General features: G+C 55.6%; 1 protein-coding gene and 1 long non-coding RNA gene across 4 annotated transcripts; one reads left to right on the top strand and one right to left on the bottom strand.

Moving 5' to 3' along the window:
• Window positions 1-1,654: 1,654 nt before the first annotated feature.
• On the bottom strand, window positions 1,655-20,072 carry ETNK2 (ethanolamine kinase 2). Of its 3 annotated transcripts, XM_067729337.1 has the most exons (8): window positions 19,484-20,067; window positions 17,577-17,836; window positions 14,503-14,625; window positions 8,946-9,088; window positions 8,267-8,350; window positions 5,551-5,696; window positions 3,771-3,844; window positions 1,655-2,849 (listed from the first exon to the last, which is right to left on the bottom strand). In XM_067729337.1, the coding sequence occupies exons 1-8, from the start codon at window positions 19,739-19,741 to the stop codon at window positions 2,777-2,779; spliced, it is 1,161 nt and encodes a 386-aa protein (XP_067585438.1). In that variant the 5' UTR covers window positions 19,742-20,067; the 3' UTR covers window positions 1,655-2,776. The 3 variants fall into 3 exon arrangements, with proteins under 3 accessions (XP_067585438.1, XP_067585439.1, XP_067585440.1); XM_067729338.1 differs by lacking the exon at window positions 14,503-14,625 and having other exon boundaries at window positions 19,484-20,072; XM_067729339.1 differs by lacking the exon at window positions 5,551-5,696 and having other exon boundaries at window positions 19,484-20,070.
• On the top strand, window positions 19,558-20,927 carry LOC137219958 (uncharacterized). Its single transcript, XR_010941330.1, has 2 exons — window positions 19,558-19,696; window positions 20,578-20,927. It is a non-coding gene; the product is annotated as an uncharacterized lncRNA (long non-coding RNA).
• The last annotated feature ends 942 nt before the right edge of the window (window positions 20,928-21,869 follow it).

The raw sequence follows: 21,869 nt of genomic DNA, 5'->3' as shown, positions 1-21,869 counted from the left end.
ACCCTTGTCCTGTCCTCATTCCAGCTGCTGAGAGAGAGTCACGTGCCCTGCATCCTCCTGGGGTGGGAAAAGCTCTGCCCGGGAACCTGTGGTTGGTGCCCTGGAGCCCCACCCCCCTGGCCCCCGGAGAGGCGGGATGGGGTCAGATGGGTTAAAAGGCCAGGAACAGAGCGTCCTGGACATTACCATTACTGGGAAGGGTGGGGCACGAGCTTGTTCTCTGCCCTCTCTGTGCCTCTCCGGAGGTTAGGGGTGAGAGCCCAGCAGAGATGAAGAGTCCAGGAGTGCTTTGCCTGGAGAGCCTGCTAAGTGTCAAGAAGTGGCCTGAGGGAGTGGAGTCAAGGCCACCCTTGAGTCTCCAAGGCCTGGTGCCGAGCCCGGTGGGCAGGGGGGCGGGGTGGCAGTGAAAGGCGAGATGGTGGGCCGGGGGGCGGGGTGGCAGTGAAAGGCGAGATGGTGGGCCTCCAGGCTTTGTGCGGGAGGGGTGTGCCTAAACTCCCCTGCCCCCACCTGCCCACTCCCCTGGAGAATTGGAGGAATGAGGATACTTTCTTAAAGGCGGTAGTGGGATGGTGCCTGCAGGTTAATTCCTTTGGTGCTGGTGGTGGCCGGGCTATAGGGGCACAAGATGATACCTGGGGGGCCCTGCTCACCGCTGTACCACCATCTCAGTGCTGTGACATCAAGGCCCCAGGAGGCTGGAAACGAAGCTGCCTTCACAGTGGTTTTCTGCCCTCAGCTCCAGAGGTGGATCTGAGAGGAACAAGGAGCGTGGGCACTGCCAGTCCTCAGGAAGGTGGTGCGCATGACCACCTGACCCCACAGATGACCTTCAGAGGCCCTACCTGCCCAGCCCTGGCACCCTCCCTATGCCGGGGCAGATCTTTCAGCCGTGTCCTCCACTAGCACCCTTCCTAGATGCGATACTGCTACTCGTCAGGGGCCTGGCCACCCTGGATCACCATGACCTTGAACAAGGCCCCAGCTGCCAGTGCCGGCTCAGCTCCAGCGGCTGCCATGGCACGCTGGTACTTTTGTAGGCAAAAGCCAAACAGGCAGAGTCCACCTGGAAGGCACCTGCTGCTGCTGCGGTTGCTACCAATAAGGGAACCAGGCGCCTTCTGGGGGCCCTGGGAGTGCAGCCTGGGAAGCTGGGAGGGTGCCCCACTCACCTTGGAGCTTCCGTTCTCCCTCCCTCTGGCTTTCTGAGAAAGTGACATATTGGGTCCGGAAATCACCCTTGCCTGCTCTCAGGCACAGCAACCTTCTGCTCAACTCAACTACTTGGGGCCAGTGAGGACAAAGGAAGAAGTCCTGAGCACTTGGATTTGGAGTCTTACTGGTCCATCACCTGGATAGGCCAAGTTCTTGGAATCCACGGTCTAGTTCCCTCGAGGCTGTGTCCTCTCAGGGTCAACTTATTCTAAGATGGTCAAAAGCAGAGGAGCTGTGAGACCACCAGCTCTGCCCAGGTCTACCCCAAATCAGGACCCCAGGCCTTGTGAGCCAGGTAAATGGAGGGTGTGGTGCAAAGTGTGCAGCCCAAACGGACCCCAGAGAAGAGGGACTGGAGTGCCCTGCCACCCCCCACCGCAGGAGAACTAGTCACACCATCTGAGTCAAATCCTACCAGTGGCACTCAGACACAGAGTGGTCCATAAATGGCCGTTTTAATGCAGAAAACCATGATAATTTACAAATGAAAAATTTTATAGGCCAGAGCCAGAAAGGCCTAAGAGGTTGTGAGGGCAGAAAGGAGGTGGAGGCCATTGAGAGTCGGGGCAACAGCTCCTTCAGCACCTTCACGACCGACCCCACCCAGGCTCCTGCAGGCTGGCAAGCCCCGGTGGTCCCTGGCCCCTGCCCTCAGACTCCCACTAGTCATTCCCCAGTGTGGAGACCGTGGGTCAACTTCAGGACAGAAGGTGGACATGGAGAGACTGTTCCTTGGAAGTGAGGAGGGCAAGGGAGGGAACAAGGCAGGAGCCTGCTGGCTATGGTCCAGCCACCCCACTCCTGGCTCTGTCCCCTCTGGCCAAGCCACAGCATGAAGCAGAGCCAGGCTTTGGTGGCCCATTCCCTTGCCTTCCCTCCCAGCAGGAGGCAGAGGTACAGAACACAAGCCTGGAGCAGAAAGGGCACTGGAGGAGAGCACACGTCGTCAGGCTGAGGTTTGGGACGGGGTTATTTGATTGGATATGGTTTGGAGAAAGGGAGTAATCTCAGATGAGGCGGCTGCTGGGGGAGCCATCAAACCCAATTCTAGACCCCCCCCCCACAAGATATGTACATCCATCTGTCAGAGTTGGCAGGATGCTGGTTTGGGCTCAGCACCTCCCACATGGGGCATGCAGGGGGAAACAGGCTGGAGGCTCAGGGCCCTGGAGGTAGAAAGGAGCCCTCCCACCTTCCCCCTTCCCCAAGCCAGGAAGGTCAAAGACACGTCTAAGGCAGCCCAGATGCCAGGATGGCCCGGGGCTGGGAATGCCAGCCTTTCCAGGGCGGTTGCGGTCTGAGCCCTGGCAGGCTGCAGGCACTCCCCACCACCCAGTCTGGCAAGGTGAAGAGGACCCCCAGAGCTGGGGCCTATCAGCCCCTCCAACCAAGAATGGTCACCAGAAGCATCACTGGGGGCTGGCGACGGGCAGAGCCTTCTCCTGGGACAGCCACCTGTCCCCTCGCCCACCTTGTCCAAAGGTGAAGACCCCAGAGCAGAATGGAGCCCTGGAGAACAGGTCTGGCCAGGCAGATGGGAGGGGAGGGATGGGAACGCTGGTCACTTTGGCATCTCCAAGGCCGACACTTGAGGTTTCACCTTGAAATACTGGTTGAATCGGATCACTGCATACCTGCCAGAAGACAGGAAAGGGAACTGAGGGTGAGAAGGGCAGCCAGGTGAGCCCTGCTGGGGGCACTCACACCATGAGGAAAGTTTCTCACCAGCTCAGCCCATCTAGGTCTGGGCAAATGGACCCTAGCCCAGGCTGGGGTTTTTTGTTTTGTTTTGTTTTCACTTCCACTATAATTTTATTTTTCTTCTTAGATTAGACTGGAGCAACCCCTCCCCAAACATATTGGTTTGTCTGTTGGGTCTTTACAGCTCAGTGTGGTCAGTACGTTCACCTTGTTGAGCAACAGATCTCCAGGACTTTTTCGTTCTGTAAAACTGGACTCTTATCTCCCCCACACAGCAAGTGCCCAGCTTCTAAGTAGTCAATACTCAAGTACAGTCTCGGTACAGTCCCTAGTATATCACTAGGGGCCACTAAAGGAGCAGTTGGGTCTGATACCCCATGCAGGGAGGCAGCACAGTCAGCTGAACCACCAAGGGACCTCAGCCGGTCACCCACCCCTCTGGAACTCTGGCCCCTCTGCTGTAAAATGGGGTTTGGACTCGTGATCTTTCAGACTAATTTCCAGCAATTCCCTTCAGCACCGGGCTCTGTGGGGAAGAGCCCTGGCAGAAGAGCCGGGCAGTGAAGCAGATAGCAGGCTATAATAGGGAAAGAGGAATCAGGAGGCGGGGTGCAAGGGTTTCTGACCACTTCCAGAGAGGGATTCTGGGCACACGTGCTTCCCCAGGCATCCCTGGAGCAGTGACCCGCCTCGCATGGGCTGGCTGGAATGGGGATGGTGAGCAGGGCAGAGGAATGGACCTGGACATTCTCTTTGGGGTGTCCTTTACCCCCACGTACTGGGTTCAAGGCTCTTCCTTTCCTCCATGCACCCCCCACCCCGCCACTGACTTTCAACTTGCTCCCTGCACTCACCTGAGGAAATTAAAGTCGATGGTGGAGAACTGGCTCTGGATGAGGGCCCAGAGTGCCCAGAAGAAGTGAGACGCCTGAAAACACATCAGAGAAGATCAGTGTAGTGAGCCCCCCAAACCTGTCATGGACCCCCATAGCTGGAGGGACACAGGCACTGTGGAAGACACAGAACTAAGACGCTGGCAGAGACACAGTGGGGTTTCCCCAGCACAGGTGGGGGATATTCTAGAGGTCAAGTCACTGGATGGTATCTGGGGACTCCACTCCTAGAAAAAGGCAAGCAGAGTAGGTTCTACTGCCCTCAGGCTTAAGCAGACTCTCAGCTTGTTCCCCAGCCTAAGCCAAACCTGAACTCCAGCCCTGGCCGCTCCCCTACCCAGGAGAATCTTCAAGCCCAAGGTATCCAGGACAAGAGAAATCCCTAAGGCAGAGCTCAGGCCTGCTTGCCAGTGGAGGGGGTGGCACCCCGTCTGCAGTGCCCTGGCCACATGGGCATCAGAGAGGTCCAGTCACTGGAAGACCTCTAAAGGGACTTCTTTCACCCCTTACCCTCTCTTCTATCGCAAGGTGGGTGAGGTCAGACAGTGAGTGTAGACATGAGCCGGGCTGCTGACCAAGGGTTCAACTGCCTCCCCAGAGCCAGAACCCCCCCAGGGCCCAGACCACCCTAGGCTCAAGAAGCTAGAGCGCCGTGGTTCCTGCTGCTCCAGCGACCCCCGGCCAGGGCTCCCACTCCTGTGGCTCTCCTGCCCCACCCCAAGTCCTGCTCACTCTAGGGTTGGCTCAATAGCACCTCCCCCCATTTTATTCCCTTTTCACGACTTAAAAGGGGCAGAGATCAATTAGCAAGTGGGAATGGTTACTAAAAATTTAGCAAGATGAAGGCATAGGTGGAACAGTTAAGAGGAAGAACCTGAAAAAGAATCACTTGGTTGTACAGCAGAAATTAACATAACATTGTAAATCATATGCTTCAATAAATTTTTTTTAAAAAAGGAAGAACCTGATAAGAATCAGTTTTATACCAATGAGGAAAATAGAATAGGCAATTTAAAATTACAGGTAATTAAAGATTTTATTTAAGTTCTCTGATATATTGTGAAATTCAGGGCAGCTGACTTGTCTTCTCGCTTATGCATGGCTGACATTAGTAAGACTAGTTAGCAATCCCCTTGGTGCATTCCGTGGAGACCTGGCATGAACCATGTACCTTGGATAATTAGCACTCAAAATCAAGAACTGACAGCACAGTAATTTGAGAAGAAAGAGCCTGATGGGAAAGGCTTACACAGAGTTCTGAGTGAGTCAGTGGAGACAGTTAACAAGGAGGATTAGAACTGACATTCTCTATCTTCTCCAAAGATGAAAAAAAAGAAAAACCAACACAAAACTTAAGGGATGTATTTAACTGTGGCATGAAAGGCTAAGGTTAGACACTAGAAAGAACTTGTCCAAATGAGAGAACTGCTAAAATAGGAAGCTGGGCTCTTTCTTGGAAGTAGTTCTCTAGGAAGGAGAGAACCTGGACTTGATGGAATGGGAGGAAAGCAGGGAATAGGGTGTCAGTATTAAGAGGATGCCCAAGATGGCTCTTCCCAGAGTCCCCCTCTAGGTTGGGGTTCAGGAGCATATGATGGGACTCCCCCAGGACCTCACCCCTGACCCTGGGCTCTGCTTCCTCCTCCACCACAAGGCTGTGAGAAGGTAGGAGCTGGGGGTGGGCCCTGAGTCCCTCCTCCCAGCTCTCCTTCCCCCACCCCTTCCAGTCACAAGCACTCACCAGGGCAAACTTGTTGACTTGCACATAGAGCCTCTCCACCTCCCTGGGGGTCACAGCCATCCCCTTCTGTGCCTGCAGGTAGTAGCGCAGCCACTGCAGCTGGGTCTCCCGCGCTGGGTACCAGCAGTAATCGACCTCATTCACACCTGATGGGGAGGCAGCCGCACAGAAGTTGCTGGGAGACGGGCCCACCTGGGGGTCTCCTCCAGCTCAGTAGGTGTTCCCTGATCCCCTCAAAACCTCCATCTCCTGTGTCCTGTGGGGCTGTGCAAAGAATGCAGCTTCTTTGACCACCAAACTCTAATGTGTGGAGGGTCGACCCCCATCCCAGCTGGGGGCACTGCTTTCAGTGGGCTGAGCTGGAGGAAAGCACAGAGACAGGCAGACTCGTTGAGGGGCAAGGCACAGTCCTGGAAGTGATGGGGAAGCCCTAAGACAGCACCACTGTATCCCTGAGCCCTACACAAAACCACGGCACACTGGAGGCGCTGGGTCAGAGCCCCGAATCGGGAGCCTAGCTGTCTTAGATCTGACGCTAACCTCCAGTTAACTTCGGGCAAGCCCTTTCCTTTCACTGGCCAAAATCTCATTTGTAAAGCAAGGGCTGGACGTAATGCACCTCAAATACTGCTTCCTGAACCAGTGTTGAGCTGGTTAACCTAAAAACATTGCCTGGAGTGCTTGGCGAAAATACAGATTGCCAGGCACCCACCCATGTCCAACTCTCCAGGTGATTCGGAAACACAGCCAGGCTTGGAACCCCTAAGCTAAATGGCCTGGACTCCCTCTAGTCCCACCCTTCCTTGAGTCCTCAGACTGCCAGCCCAGTACGCACCAGCCACATCTTGGGCATGATGGCAGAGAGCCTAGATTCAGAGCTGGTACAGAAAGAAACAGTTTATTAAAGACAGGACCAGGACTGGGCCATCTTGTCTGGTCTCTTCCTCCCTCTTCTTTTCTTCCTATCTTTCCCAAGCTTCCCTTATATCCCTGGAGAAACACACTCAGACTTCTGGGCCGCCAAGAGTATGGCTGGAGAAGAACGTCCTGGCACAGATGTAGACACTAAGGCCCAGGTAGAAGAAAGCTGTTCAAGGCCACACAGCCAGTTACTAGAGGCTGGTTCTTAGCTCCCAGCACTGGGTCTCCCTGCTCCTGAGAACACAGGAGATGCCTCTCTCCTCTACTGCCCTCCTCCTCCCCCCATGCTAGGTTCCTCCTCCTTCATTCTCAACTTGGAAGCAGGATGCAGTCTGCCCCCTTGGAGAAATTCCAGCTGGACTTTGCTCCAAGCGCTGGGCGAGAAGGACTCAAAATGCTTAAAAATTATCCCTTTTGGAAAGGCCAGTGGGTCTGTCAGCTGAGCAATCACAGGCCCAGTGCCGTGCGGGTGCCAGCCTCTGCTCCAGGCCACACCCCACAGCTCAGCTGCTCTGCCCAGCTGAGGCCCCATCTGTCCCTTGGGTGCCTAGATGCAGCTGGTGGCCACCCTGGGGAGTCATACCGTCAGGTACAAGCAGTGCTTGACAGCCCTGGTCACCTGGGGTTCCAGAAGGGGCAGGATTGGCCTGTATTGGCCTGGGGAGTGCCTCAGGCTGGCCCAGGTGCCGGCTCTACAGTTGGCCTGGGCATGCCTCACCTATCCTAAGCCATACGGACTGGCCACATCACGCTGAGCACCCCGCACTGCTAGCCTGGGGATGTCCCTCCAGCCCCAGTGTCCACCTCCATCCACCAGTTGCCTCTTTAGCCCCATCGAATTGTTTAACAATTAAGTCCTCGAGCTGGAAAAACTTGCCCTGCTTCCTTTACACAAATGATTCTATTGTACACACCTACCTTTATGGAAGGATGGCATATGCCAGGACACACCCCAAATCCAACCTCTTCCAGGACACACCCCAAATCCAACCTGTTCCATGGCTGCTGCAGCCTCTCTCGGAGGCAGAAAAGCTCCCCTGCCTGACATCAGCAGCAAATACCAACGTGGAGCTTAGTATGTGCCACACTGGTGTGTGTGTATCGCATATCAATACTATGAAGTAGGCACTATTATCATCTCCATTTTACAGAGGCACAGAGAAGGTACGTAACCTGCCCCAAGCGTCATGCAGCTAGTAAGCAATGAAGCCAGGATGTGAAGTAGGGGAGTCAAGTTGCCAAGTGCACACTGTTAACTAGTTGCACCATGATTAATCTCATCAGGTCACCAGGCAAATAGCTACTTGCAACTCGTTCTGCCCCTTATCTGCCTGCAGGGCCCCTATGTATGACTGCACGGGTTGACTGGGCATAAAGGAGCTTGGACAGGGGGTGAGTGGAGGCTGACATCAAGCTGAGCTGGGCCAGCTGGCGTGGGCGGTGTCTGCCCAGAGGAAGGACGGGGTCTCTTTAGAATTCACATGCCAAGCCGAATGTCCTCAGGGATCCTACAGAGGGCACGTTTCCCTAATCTGTACCAAAGTGCCACATGGGCCAGCAGGGGCTTGCTCTGTGCATGTGGGTCTGCCCCGGCCCCCCACCCCACCCCCCTGCCCATGAGACCTGGTGCTTTCTCAAGGCAGGCTGTAACTGGCCCCTCCCTCAAGCTGTGATATCTTGAGGACAGGGGTGTCCAGCCTCCATTCCCCATGCACAGAACCCCCTCCAACCCTTCCCCTGGACCTGGCCCTCCATCACAAGGAGGATATAGGCCAAAGAGTAATGCCCTTCTCACCTGCAAACTCATTGAAATGGTTGCCAATGTCAAAAGCTTGGTAGTTATAGCCGGCATATTCATAGTCAATGAACCGTACATGACCTGTGAGGTAGAGGAAAGGCAGTGAGGGTTGGCCCCAGATCTGGATATAGGGCTTGGTCAAGCTTTCACAGACCTCAGGAATGCACCCACTGACTCTCACTGGCCTCTGCAGCAACCCAGCCTCACCCAACTTCTCAGTGGCAACTTTCTTCTAAGTTGCTTCCTTCCATCTTTCCATCTGTCTGTCTGCCCTTTCCCCAGCTCCGGCTGTCCCTCTCACAGAGCTGGGTCCTCAGACTCTCCCCAACTAAAGACATTTGTCCTCAGCATGGCTGAGGACCAGAAAATAAAGCCAAGTACTCCATGGGGGTGAAGCTATCATCAGGAACACAGGGAAGGCACAGGGCAGCCAAGACGTCCTCGTTGTCAGGGGAATGGCTCCACAAACCATGATTTTGAGTTCTTTCTTGGCAAAGATTTTTCTAAGTAGGAATTCGTTTCTTTTTCATTTCTCTCCTACAAATTAACTTGAGACCTACACCAGAAGGTCTCACTTTGCTTGTCCAAGTACCAGGCTGAGGAGTAGGACCCCAACGCCAGCTGATCAAGCAGCCCGAGCCCTGCTGCTGCCTGGCCAGGGCCAGAGAAGCTGTACCTTTGGTGCTGTCGTAGATGATGTTCTTGCAGAGCAGGTCATTGTGGCAAAACACCACAGGGGAGTCCAACTGAGGCAGGTGCTCCTTCAGCCAGGCCAGCTCCCGTTCCAACACCTCGACCTTAGGGACATCTGCAGAAAGGCTGGACAGTGGCAAGAAAGGTGGCCGGTGGAGGGAGGGCTGATAGCAGACAGGCACATGCTTGGTCTCAAAAGCCCTGGGCTCTGGCCCCATCACTACCTCTTATTGCAGAGGGACCTTGGACAAACGGCTGACCTTTCAGACCCCCACTTTTGTCACTTGTAAAATGGCACTCACCTTTCCTGTCCTTCTGACTTCCTGTGGTTATTCTAAGAAGCTGATTAAAACATGGGCATAAAAGCATTTTGCAAAGCGTAAAAGTCCCTGACCGGACAGTGTCCTGATACTTCGTGAAAGGGAGAGGGAAATAAGGATGGGGGCACGAGGAGGTGTCAGGGGAGGGAGAGTGAATGCCCAAACTCAATTATTCCAGAAAGAACAAGGGCAGCAGGGGAGGGATGCAAACAGACCTGCTCTTGGGATGCTCGAAACAATTCCTAGGGGGAGGTGAAGCTCTCTAAAATAAGACCCCAGAGCTCCTCCAGTGGAAGAATGGCAGTGCCCTGGGAGTGGCGGCAGCAATGACACCCTCTAGAGGAGACAGAGGGACGTTGCTGTGAGTCTCCCTCCTGCTCTGGTGGCTGGCGTCATGGTTGGAAAGGACTAGAGATCATATAGACTAGCTTCCCATCGCACAGCAAGACCACTCAGGTCTACAGAAGAAAGCAAAAAAAATTGCTTCTTGGGCCCACTCCTACAAGGCCAAGGGGATACGAGGGCCTTTCAATTGAAAAGCACTTGCTCTGCTGTGGCTCAATAACTCACCTCTTCCCCCTTGAACTATGGGTGTGTTTCCCTGCCCCGGCCCCCTGCTTGTGTAGGAACAAAGATGCATGAAGGCCACCTGTCCCTCAGCCCACCCCATCCTGTGGCCCACGGCAGGCATTTTTGCTAAAAGTACATGTTGAGGAATGAATGAACAGGTCAGTCAATGATGTTCTCAGAGGTCATGGGGAAGTTGGTGAGGGTGCACTGTGCTCCGATGCTCTGAACTTTGCTCCCAGGAAGCACAGTTCTGTGTATACTGAAAAACCAAATAGTTAGCAGAACCCTTAAAACCCTAGCCTCCTCCCCTCCACCCATTGGCGGTTCCGGGGTTTTATCTCCATTCACATGACTCCTGTTTGCTTTCTTGTCCAGGGCAGTGAGGGTACACGCAGGAGGATGTGAATGAGACACGTCCTCTCTGACCCTCCCCCAGGACGCCCCATTGCCCCTCACGCAGCCCAGAAGCCAGAATACAGGGAAGAGTAGTCAGCGACTAAGGCATCCCCATGTTCCCCTGGACACGGATGAGCCGCAGGCTCCCTCCAGGCTCTGAGAAGGTCAACGCTAAAGGGGGTCTCAGGTCTCCCGTCTAACTCCATGGGGCATCTGAGGCTCAGGGGAGGGCAGAGACTTCCTCCCGCCTCCAGATGCGTCTTACACAGCTGGATACTCTACACCCTCACCTAAGGAAAGCAGTCCTCAGCCTATCCAAGGATCCAAAATCAAGCTGAGCCTCTGAACTGAGGGGGCCTCAGTGCCCCTCAGGGGCTCTGCACAGGCCACTCTGAGTCTAGGGGTCTATTAGGGGTGGGATGGGGGAGGCCTCCCCTCACCCTCACTGGAATTTATCTGTGTTGACAGGTCTGCAAAAGATACATTTTAATCTGGGCTCTTCTTAAGAAGCTACCTTTTCCTTTAAGATTCTTTTTTTTCCCCCTTGGACAGAGACCATCCAAAGATAAGAATTAGGAGGCTTCCTTTGGTTTGCCCAGGTCTTAGCCTGAAAAACATGTCTTTGACATCCAAGATGCCTGCTGCCCAGGCCCTGACCTCTGTCTGACCCCTACCCTACCCACCCCAAGGCCACACAGCTGCTTACTGTGCGAACAGTCCAGGCCTTCTACCTCCCTGTGCAGCCCTGCTTCCCTCCCCTGAGCGCTTGAAACGTCACCAGCTTTGCTACCTTCAGCCCTGACATCACTCGACTCTCTCAAGGCTGTGGGGATGGCAGAGTATACCCACCACTGCATCACAGAAACTTCCACATCCCAGGCAGAACAGCTCTGTCCCTCAGAGGAGTAGGAGGGGGTGAAGGGGCTGGGGGCCCTCCTCAGGGAAGCCTGGGGGTTCCCCTGAAGGGACTGCTGCCTGGCAAGTGTCCACTCAGCATTCAGGATCCGGGTGGGGGAGGGGGAGGAAGTATCTTCTCCCCACAGGGAAAGGACTTTCTAAGTGTTCAAACTTACTGACTCATCACGTTTTTTTTTTTTTTTTTTTTTTTTGCGGTACGCGGGCCTCTCACTGTTGTGGCCTCTCCCTTTGCGGAGCACAGGCTCCGGACGCGCAGGCTCAGCAGCCATGGCTCACGGGCCCAGCCGCTCTGCGGCATGTGGGATCCTGCCGGACCAGGGCACGAACCTGTGTCCCTTGCATCGGCAGGCGGACTCTCAACCACTGCGCCACCAGGGAAGCCCCTGACTCATCACCTTTGCCCTCATACCAATCAACCCATCCAAAGCTCCTCTTGATGCCTAACCTTAAGCAGTTATCAACCCCACCTTCCCCAGCCACGCTGGGTTCCCCCATGTCCCACCCAACACCAAGACTATCAAATCTGTTTCCACAAGACCTGACTCATCCCCCTATTCTCCATCCCTCCATGAAGCTTCCCTAGGGCAACGTTCCTCAGAGCATGGTTCCTTGATCACCTGCCTAAGAATCACCTGGAGAGCCGGTCAAAAGGCAGATTCCTAGGGTCTAATGCAAGACCGCCCAATCAATCTCCAGGGTTAGGCTCGGAATCTGTACTTAGCAAGCACCCAGGGGTATCTCATGCTCCAGTTTGGGAACCCTAGTCCTAGATGTTGCCCACTGAATTACAAGACTCTCCCAGCTGGCCTCCCTGCCTCGAAGCCCCCAGCTCCCACCCAAATCTGCCCTTTACAATGAACCCCTGGCTCCAACACCTTCACACTGACTCTCCACTGCCTGATAAATTAATCTGGGCTCCTTAACCTGGCACTGAAGTTCCCTCACAGTCTAGCTCCAACTCACCTCTGCAGCCCCATCTCCCACGACCCATCCCCAATCCCTCCTGAAGATCTGCTCCAGGGCTTCCCTGGTGGCGCAGTGGTTGAGAATTTGCCTGCTGATGCAGGGGACACAGGTTCGAGCCCTGGTCTGGGAGGATCCCACATGCTGCGGAGCAACTGGGCCCGTGAGCCACAACTACTGAGCCTGCGCGTCTGGAGCCTGCGCTCTGCAACGAGAGGCCGCGATAGTGAGAGGCCTGCGCACTGCGATGAAAAGTGGCCTCCGCTTGCCACAACTAGAGAAAAGCCCTCGCACAGAAATGAAGACCCAACACAGCAAAAAAAAAAAAAATCAATTAATTAATAAACTCCTACCCCCAACATCTTAAAAAAAAATTAAAAAAAAAAAGAAAAAGATCTGCTCCAGCCAGGCCCTCACCTACTCAGCATCCACAAGCAAGCTGTGCTCGTGCTGTCTCCTCCAGCCGGAGGCCTCCCTTTTCACCTATGCCAAGAAGACTTTCCCTGGCGCTCCCACCCCTGCATACATCACACACACTGCAGAGCCAGGTCCTATTTACACGGACGGTTTCTAAGCTCCTTGAGGGCAGGGCCCGTCACCTTCAAGCTTTTTGTTGTTTTAAATCCCAATCAATCAGTGTTTGTGAAATGAAGGACTGACTAAATCAGGGTTATTAGGCAACGACTGGAGCTCAAGTGCTTCACCCCATCCGAGCGATTGCTCATCGCTGCCCTGCTTGTGGCAGGTTAGACAGTTTAGGGCAGGCATCATCCCCTCAAGAGGCTCAATTTAAGCAAACTGATTTGCCTAAGGTCAAAGGTGAGACAAGAGAAAAGGAAGTTGGCCAGCTCTTCCTCAGGGCACACTCCCCTCCTAACAAGGTCACCCCCCGAGGCTACACAGTGACAGTACAGTCAGAAGAAGCTGCAGTAACAAGGGTCATGCCCGAGCATTAGGCCTGGACTCTAGTCCTTGAATTGCCACATATCAGTATAACCTTGGGCAAGTCCCATCCTTCCTCTGGGGCTCAGTTTTTCCATCTGTCAAACGAAAGTGGTGGGCTGGATGATCAGAGGGTCTTGCTCTCCATGTGCTGTTCTAGTCCTAAGGGGGAAAGCAGTCCTTGTCCCAGAGCCATCTGACATAGAAGGTCAGTGCCATCTGAACGTCCTAGACAAGTAGTCCCAAAGCGGTGCTTAATAATCTCTGACAGGGAGGATCTAGATAAAGTCATGTGTGCATGCATGTGACAGAGACACACGATCGGGATGGTTAATTATTACCATCTTAGAGGGAGAAGGAGATACCCTTCCTCCAAACCTCTTCTGTGCCCTGCTCCCACGAACATTTGGAGAAGAGTGATGTTCAGCCCCAGTGGGGAACATGGAGGGATCAGAGACCCACTATGGTCTTTTTTGCAGGGGGCAGGTATGATGACCTCAATCTTTTCTCCATGCCACCATCCTTTTCTCAGCACTCAAGGGTATGCTGGGGAGTCAGGCATCTGAAGGCCAGAAGGACTCTCAGGTTGCCGGTGAGAGCATAAGGATAGGTCCAGGGAACTGCGTCTTACCTGGGGAAAGGCAATGTCAGGATGGGTAGGGTGCGCCCCTCCCCGGGAAGAGCAGTGAGAAAGCAGCGAGCTGTCAGTTTGAACAAGGTGAGGAACCGGGGCCCCAGAGCCATGTGGGGACAAGAGGTGCCCAGGCAAGTAGCAGGAATCTTGAAGTCCAAGGGCTTGTCAGCTGATGAGCTGAGTTCTTCTGACTGACTCTGAACTCAGCCCCACCCCATTCGCAAGAAGGTCGGTCCCTCCCTTCTCATTGCTCAGAAGCCAGCTCAGGTAGAAAGGGCCCTGTGTGGAAACAGAAGCCCTGCCTCTGACTAGTCCTGTGACACTGGGCAAAGCTTAGTCTCTGAGCTCAGTATCCTTCAGGTGAAATGAGGAGATGCTGACCCTATTCCCCGCCACAACCAGAAAACTGAAGGAGAAATAAGCACATAGATAGAGAGGGTGGGAGGGAGGGAGACGCAAGAGGGAAGAGATATGGGAACATATGTATATGTATAACTGATTCACTTTGTTGTAAAGCAGAAACTAACACACCATTGTAAAGCAATTATACTCCAATAAAGATGTAAAATAAATAAATTTTAAAAATTCTAAAAAAAAAAAAGAAAGAAGCTCATAGGTATAAAACTGCAGAAACAAGTTCCTGAGATTTCGTCAATCAGCCCAACTCTGCTTGGAGACAGAGGCTCAGGAATCAGGACTGAAGCCACTAAACCTTCTGTCAGGGCGGGCTGGGGAAGGGAGGTCATATTAAGGCAGCAGAGACAGTGGTAGCCTTGAACCCTCTCAGATCTTTGTACCTGGGGTTGATCTCGTTCTTCACGAGGGTGAAGTAATTGTGCATCTTGTGCCAGAGGATGGGCTTGGGCAGGCTGCCGTTGGCGTGGATGGTGTGAATCTTTGCCATTTCTAAGGCAATTAGCCTACAGCAGAAAACAGGAAGAGTAGAGTATGAGTTTGGGGCAGGCCCTCCCCAGCTCAGCCACTCCTGAGCATAAAGAAATGGCCCTGCAAGGTCCACTGGGGCCAAGTGTAGGCTATTACAAATCTGTTAGGAGCTCTTGGTCCTGCAGAAGGAAGGTCTCAGCAGAAGGCGTGAAAATGAGATAAGGCCTTCAGCTCAGCAGCTCCCCTTCCAGAACCAGAGCCGGGGGAGCTTCAGGGAGTGAAAGGGCAAAGCAGTGGGCCGTTGGCCACGGGTCAGTGACCCTGCCCCACCTCAAGGTTGAGTGCCTACAGCAACCCCTGAGGACAGAGGGGTCACCTGGGGAGGGGGGCGGAACCCCTCCCACCCCCCACCCCAGCCCCGCCCCCTTGGACTCAGACCCACGCCCTCAGGGGGAGGTAAATGCAGGGCACCAAGGAATCAGGGGGTGGTAATGCCACGCAGGGAAGAAACGCTTGTCTCTTATCAGTCTGGCCAAGGTGGGGAGGGAAGCAGGCTGGCCCAGGGCAGCCCCTTCCTCTGCGGCAGGGAGTTGATGCTGGCGGCTGGGTGCCAAGGACGCAAAACAAACCAGCGTTCTATTTTCAAGTTCTCCTGCGGACATTATCCAAGGTCCCGGGAGAGAAGGAGGGGGCGGTGGGGAGAGGAGAAAGCAGAGCTGGGGAAAGTTGCTGGGAGAGGGCGGGGGTGGATAGAGGACTGACTGGGCAGAGAGGGAAGGCCTTGATAAGGACCCCAGCGTCTGAGGCCCTGTGTCCCAGCTGGGCTCCCGCAGTCCTCTGCCTGCTCTCCCTTCTGGAGCCCCACCCCCCCCTCAGCTGCCAAGCCTCCAGCATTCAAGCTTCCTTCGCCTCTGCCTGTTGCTCGAATAATAATCACTGGGAAAGACAACAAAGGCACTGGCTGTCTGAAACCTTGTTGAAGCTGTTCCAGGGGCACCCCCTCCCCTGGCCAGGTCCTTGGAAGGGACAGCCACCGCCCAACAGGATAGCAGGGCAGACTAGGGGCTCCTCCAGAAGCCCCCAAGGCTCCCACCTCCTAGAGGGTGGAGGGGGCAGGGGGCGTGGCAGCGACCGAGTGGGTGAGAGATGAAGGCTGTGCTTTCAGAGGCGAGAGGCCCTGGGGCAGGAGGGAGCCCGCCAGGGCTTGGGCAAGGCAGGGGAGCAGCCCCTGAGACCCGGGGTTCCCCTACCCAAAGGAAGATTCCGAAAAGAGCCTAAACAGAGTGTTTCCTTGAATATCAATAGGGCTGTTGTCTGGAATAGCAATGAAAGTAACCTCAACAGTCAGCGTTTTTGTGCTGCAAAGCCTCGCAGGAGGCGGAGGTTGGGAGGTGAGGGTCCTCTTCCTCCCTGCCTTTCCCTCAGTGATCCACCTTCATCCCAGAAGGATAATGGTCTATCCTGGGAAAATCATCAAGGAAGGGTCTACCTCCCGTACTTATCCCACTTTCTGGCTCTCCCCCAAATGTAAAGTTCTTCTTATTATCAAACCTAAATCCATCTTCAATCTTCCTGACAATGGTAATTGTTTCCGTGAAAGAATGAGTGACAGCATCAGATTCCCAGAGGTGGCGGGAGACTGGGAGTGGTGAGGACCTGACAATATCTGAGCTTTTTTGCATAAGACTGAGGGAGAGCTGGGGGGGGTACTGTGGGAGAAGTCAGGACAGTTCCCCCGGCCCCGCTCTGACCTCACATCTCTAGCTGGGTGCATTTTGAACTACCACCTGGAGCCTGAGAAGACCCTCGCACAGGGCTGCATGTCCCCCACCCCCACCCCAGATACACACACACACACACATGGCTACAACATACAACTCCACGTGAATATCCTGAGGCTCAACCAGCCCGGGAGGCAGTGCTCTCAGATTTCCTTCTTCTAAGTCCCTAGAGGGCCTGCTAGGGGTTCCCTGCAAATAGGGCCAGGCGCACCAGCTTGAGGTCAGCTGGGTAGCAGGTGACGGCTAAGAAGCTTCTTGGTCTACTCCCTGCCTGGGCTTTCCTGTTTCCCTTCAAGATCTGAAAGGCTCCTTCCCCTTAGGTGGGACAGGACAGATCCCAAGGGTCTCAAGCAGACCCCCATGCTGTTGTTCCCGGTGTCAGGGGTAAATTTCAGTTTGCCTCAAGCGCCACTACGGTCTGAGGGCCCTGCACATGGGCGTGGCATTGTGGGGAGGAAGAAGGATCCTGCTGGACATCCTTGCTCAGCATGGTCAGAGGAGAGCATAATATGGGCTCTTCTTTGGTTCTCCCCCTTCCAGACCCCCAACAGTGGCATCTACAGGGCTTAAAGGTTAAGTCCAGTTCCTGGGTCCTACACATCCAGGCATTTAATAGGAGCAGCTCCCTGGGGGCCATGGGTCCTTGTGAGCCTCTGGAAGGAAGCCTCAGCGGTTCCCTAAACCTGGGCTCCTACCTTGTCAGGAAGCCCAGAAGGAGCTCAGACTGGGATGGGGAGGCATCTGTCTGGGTTGGTACAACCACACTCACCCTGGATAAGGCCCATTTTCCAGGAATGCCTGAGCCCTCGGCAGGAGGGGAGGCATAGGAAACCCTGAGCACTCTGGGGATTTCACTTCCAAGGCTCCAAGATGTTTCCAGGTCAGACTTGGGATGGGTGGAGGACTGAGGCATGGGCCGGGAAGCAGATCCCCCTTTGGTCCCATGTTCACCAAAATTCTCACTTGCCTCCCCAAGAACACATCCTTTTAGCAGACCCCACTGAAAATCTACACAGAACTATAGCTCCTCTCTGCAGAGCAAGGCACGTAAACACACACACATTTTTCATGCAATTTCAGGGAGTTCACAGATCTTAAGAGTCTCTTTCATGAACGCCACTCCACCAGGGAAGCTGCCCAACGATTTCAAAGCCCAAGGCCTGTGGAATCATGGAGATGAATGATACACTGGGCACCCTCCTCACCTGAAGAGCCGGGGCTCACGGATGTGCTCTGGCCCCAGGGCCATGCCCCTCATGTACTCGTAGCACAGCCCATTCTGGAAGGTGCAGTAGAGTTTGGGGGCGCAGCCATGTGCTCGCAGCAGCTGGAAGTTCCTGACCTCATTCTCCCGGTCCACCAGCAGCTCTGTCCGCTCCCCGTACACCCGGACCAGCACACAGTCCTGCATGTCCTCCTCCACGTAGCAGGCCACCAGCTTGTTGGTAATGCCATCAGTGAAGCGCTGGCATGGGGGAGAGGGATGTGTGGGGCAGGGACTCTGCTCTTGCCTCGTGGTGACCCAGCTCCAGCACAGGGTGCTCGTTTGAATGCTGAGCACAATTGCACAGAACCCCCGTCCTTTAGCCCTCTCACTTAGTAAAGAGCTCAGCACTGCTTCTAACCCTCCACCCTCTCCCAATGCTTGAGGTAGACCAGAGAGTTCAAGAAAAAAATGGCAGCTTGGGCTCAGCCCAGGCATGCTTCTCCTGGGTCTGCCTCTAGTGGATGGGATTTGGCGGTGGAGGAATTTTCACACAACTTACCTCCCCCCTCCACTTTTCACTCTCCCATCGGGCCCTGAAAGAAACCTCCATGGACCAGGATGCGGCAGACGGAGGGGAGTCACCTAGGACGTGTACAGCCTGACCCAACTTGCCTCTCACCACCTGCCAGGCAGAGGGCTCCTTGCGGTCCCTCTCGCCCCACGCACCGGCAGGGGTAAAGGAGGGCACTGAGGTTGGCACCCACCCCAGGGCCAGGGGGTCAGAGCTCCTTAGGGCCAGAAGAGACAGAGACAGTAGATCCTGGGAAGGTTCTCTGGGTAGGGTGACAAGGAGGAATGAACCATGGAATTTATGGGGCACGGTGTGAGAGAGCTGGAAGGGGCCTTAGGGACATTCGGAGTAATAAAAGGTGGGGAAACTGAGGACCAGAGAGGGGAGGGACTGGAAGACATCATGTTAGGCCAGTGCTGGAATTAACCTCAGGCCTGCTTGGTGCCCTGATGGTTTTACACTAAAGTTGTCTTTTATTTTGAAAATGTTACCCACTCACCCCTCCCCCAAAAGGGGTCTGTCAACCTTCACACATGGTCCTGAACCGCACCTTTCCCCACCCAGAAGGCCCACCAGCATGGAGTTCCTACCACTCCAGCATAAGCTGCAGGTGCCCACTCAGGGCAGCATCCTCCACAGGCAGCTCCCAGAGGGAATGGGACAGCTGAAGACTCTTTACAGAGGAGGCAGGTCTGCTGGGAAGTCAGCCTGAGGCTCCTCAGGGGGAGCCTCTGCCCACGTCTGTGTCCCTGCCAATGTGCCCATCAGAGCGAGGAGGTGCCCTGTGTAGGGGGAGCTGAGGCAGAGCTAGGGGCGATGGTGAGGCTTTCCACGCAGCTCAGGGCTCGGGGCTAGCTGGAATTCCTCAGGGTGGCTCCTGGGACCAGCAGGAACAGCTCGGAGCCCGGAGGCTTTGCTCCCACTATGGGGTGTGTGAGTGTGGGGGGTGCCCTTAAAAGTTCCTGCCTCCGCAGGTTTCAGAGCCGGATGGCTACTTGCTTCTGGGCAGCGAGGGGCACCGGCGCACACCGACAGGGGGTGGGGCCCGCACGCACAACGTGCTGACAGTGGGCAGGTGGATCTCCCGCGTGCCCGAGAGCCCCAGGAGGAGGGGTGTGTGTGGAGGGCCGAGGGAGGCGGGAGCCTAGCTTTGCTTAGGGACCAAAATAGATGGAGAAAGAAATACATACGCAAACCACCATTTCAGCCCTCTTCTGGGCAGCAGCCGCGCACCCCTGGGACCGACACCCGGAAGGATGCACGAACACACGTCCACGCATCCCCGTTCCAGCCCCGGCGGGGCCCCATCCCCTGCCCCGCGCCCGCTCTGCTACCTTGGTCCGAACTTGCTGGGGCTTCCAATGTGGCCGCAGCTCCCGGATGAGGCGCAGGGCGCCGGGGAGGATGTCGTCCTGGTCCACGGATATGCCGAAGCACGGGACGGCGGCGGCCCTCGGGGGGCCCGGCGGTTCCCGGTAGCCCGCGCCGGCCGCAGCCTTCTCCTCCATGCCCCATGAGCACTGCGGGCAAGGCGCCTGCCTCCTCAGGTAAAAGGGCGAGCACGGCAGGGGAGCCGAAGGGGGCACAGCCATTCCCTGCAGCCCCACCCCCTCGGAGCCGCCGCGCGGACGCTAGCCCCCGCGGGGGGGCCCGGCGCGGGAGTGGGAGTGGTAGAGGAGGGGCCAGGGGAAGTCCATGACTCAGGAGCCAGCGGCCCGCTTCAATCGCCGCCTCGCAGCCGGGCGCCCGAAGCCGAAGCCGACCCGGGAATGCCGGGGCCCGCCGCGATTGTGACATCACGGGCCGCGGGGCGGGGGCCGCAGGAACGCTCCCACCCCACCCCGCCCCGGCCCGCTGGCCGGTGGGGGTGCGCTGCCTGCCACCGCGGGCGGCTGCGGCCACAGTTACCTGGAGAGCCTGGCGGGGTGACGCCCCCGGAGAGGCCGTGACGCAGGGGGCGGGGCCCGGGTGGGGCCGGGGTGGGTGGGCCCGCCCGGGTGGGCCCGCCCCCACCCGGGTCTCAGGCCCGGTAGCCCCCGGTTCACTCCCCCGGCTTCCGTGGCAGCGAAGTGGCCTCCTCCTTCCCACCTCGGCTGGGGCCGCTCTCCCTGTGTAACCCGGGGCAGGGCCGGGGGAAGCCTCTTCCCGCCCCCCACTGCGTCCTGGAGTGTGGAGATTCCGCTGCTCCCAAGAGGTCAGCTTAGGCTAGACCACCTGTCCGCCAGCTTCCTGCCCCCAATCCCTGGACTCCTGGAAGAGACTCCGTGGGAAGAGGCCTTTTCCGATGGCGAGGGGACTTTGGGGGATGCTTTTTGGGGGTGGGTGTGCCAATGGGGACCTCACTAGTCACCTGGCCGCGTGGGAGAGCTCTCACTGCACCACCCAGAAAAGTGCCTATTTCCCCACGTTGACCCTTTCACCTATTCAGGAACCTCTCAACCACAAGCTTCCTGTCCTGATTGCTGTGCAGAATCCAGCTCTGCGCAGTGGAACTTCTGCGACGATGGACATGTCCTATATCTGTTCTGTCCAGTGCAGTGGCCACCAGCCACATGTGACTATCCAGCAATTGAAATGCGGCTAGTGTGACATTTAATTTAGTTTTATGTTCAATGTAAATAGCCATATATGGCTGTCTTATTGAACAGGGTAGGAGATGATTGGGGGGCCTGCCTACTTAAGGTTATGGAGCCCCAGTCTGTTGAGCTGGAAATGACACTGACTCCAACCCTTCCTGCAAACAGTGAGGAAATAAAGCTAAGCAGGCAAGAAAGTTCAGAGGATTGTGCTCTTGGCTCTGCACTGGGAGGCTGGCAGGTGTGGGAGTGCTGCCCTAGAGAGGCCCTGGTGTTCTATACAATTCCAAGAGCCTGTAATTCTAGAGGTACGAGCTTTGCTGGGCCCTGGGTGGGCCACTCAGTGCCTCACCTTTTTCGGTCAAAAGAAGGGTGAGCAGCTGTCATGAAGAGGGACAGTGTCAGTGGCTTCATTCAGGTAGCTGCTGCCTCTCATTCCCCAAGCTACACATCTCCTGCAGATCGTCCAAGGGGTCAGAGTGGGAGAAGACATCAGCCTGAGTCCCAAGTCTTGTGAGATGGGAGACAGCAGTGCATACATCTGTGTGCTTGTGCACCTGGCCCCATACCAGGGTGGGTGAAGCTCTGAACCTGTGAAGGTACAACTGTATGTGGCAAGGTGGGAAGCCGCCAGACCTGAGTCAGACGGGCAGCCTTCACACTTCACTGAGCACTCTTGGCCAAATGCTTTCACTCTCTGAGCCTCAGTTTCTCCACATGTAAAAAGGGAGCATCGGTCGGATCTCTGGTGTTCTATGTTTTTAGGTGTTGGTGCCTTAGACTGCATGGGTAAATGGCTGTGTGGGGTGGGGGGTTGCAGTGCCTGAGCGTAGAGCCTGAGCTTGAGGCTGGCTTCCATGAGCTGGGACCATCTTTCTGGCCCACAGTCCACTGCCACAGTGTTAGCCCTGGTCCTCAAGGGGCTGGCTCTCTGCAAACTTCCCACCCAAGTTTGTGTAAACCTTCGACTCCACTCAAACCCTGCTGATGTCAGATGGATGGCATCAGCCCTGCACGCAGGAACCTGTGCTTGTGAGTGAACGTAAAGTTTGCCATTCTGTCACGTTCCTGTCTGCACATGATCTCTTGGTCGTGCTTCCCTCTGTTTCAAACCCTAGTGAACCCAGGTACAGTGGGGTTGTGA

Source organism: Pseudorca crassidens, chromosome 2 (genome assembly GCF_039906515.1).
Source record: "Pseudorca crassidens isolate mPseCra1 chromosome 2, mPseCra1.hap1, whole genome shotgun sequence".
Lineage (NCBI taxonomy): Eukaryota > Metazoa > Chordata > Mammalia > Artiodactyla > Delphinidae > Pseudorca > Pseudorca crassidens.
This window is presented reverse-complemented; position numbering and strand designations above follow the sequence as displayed.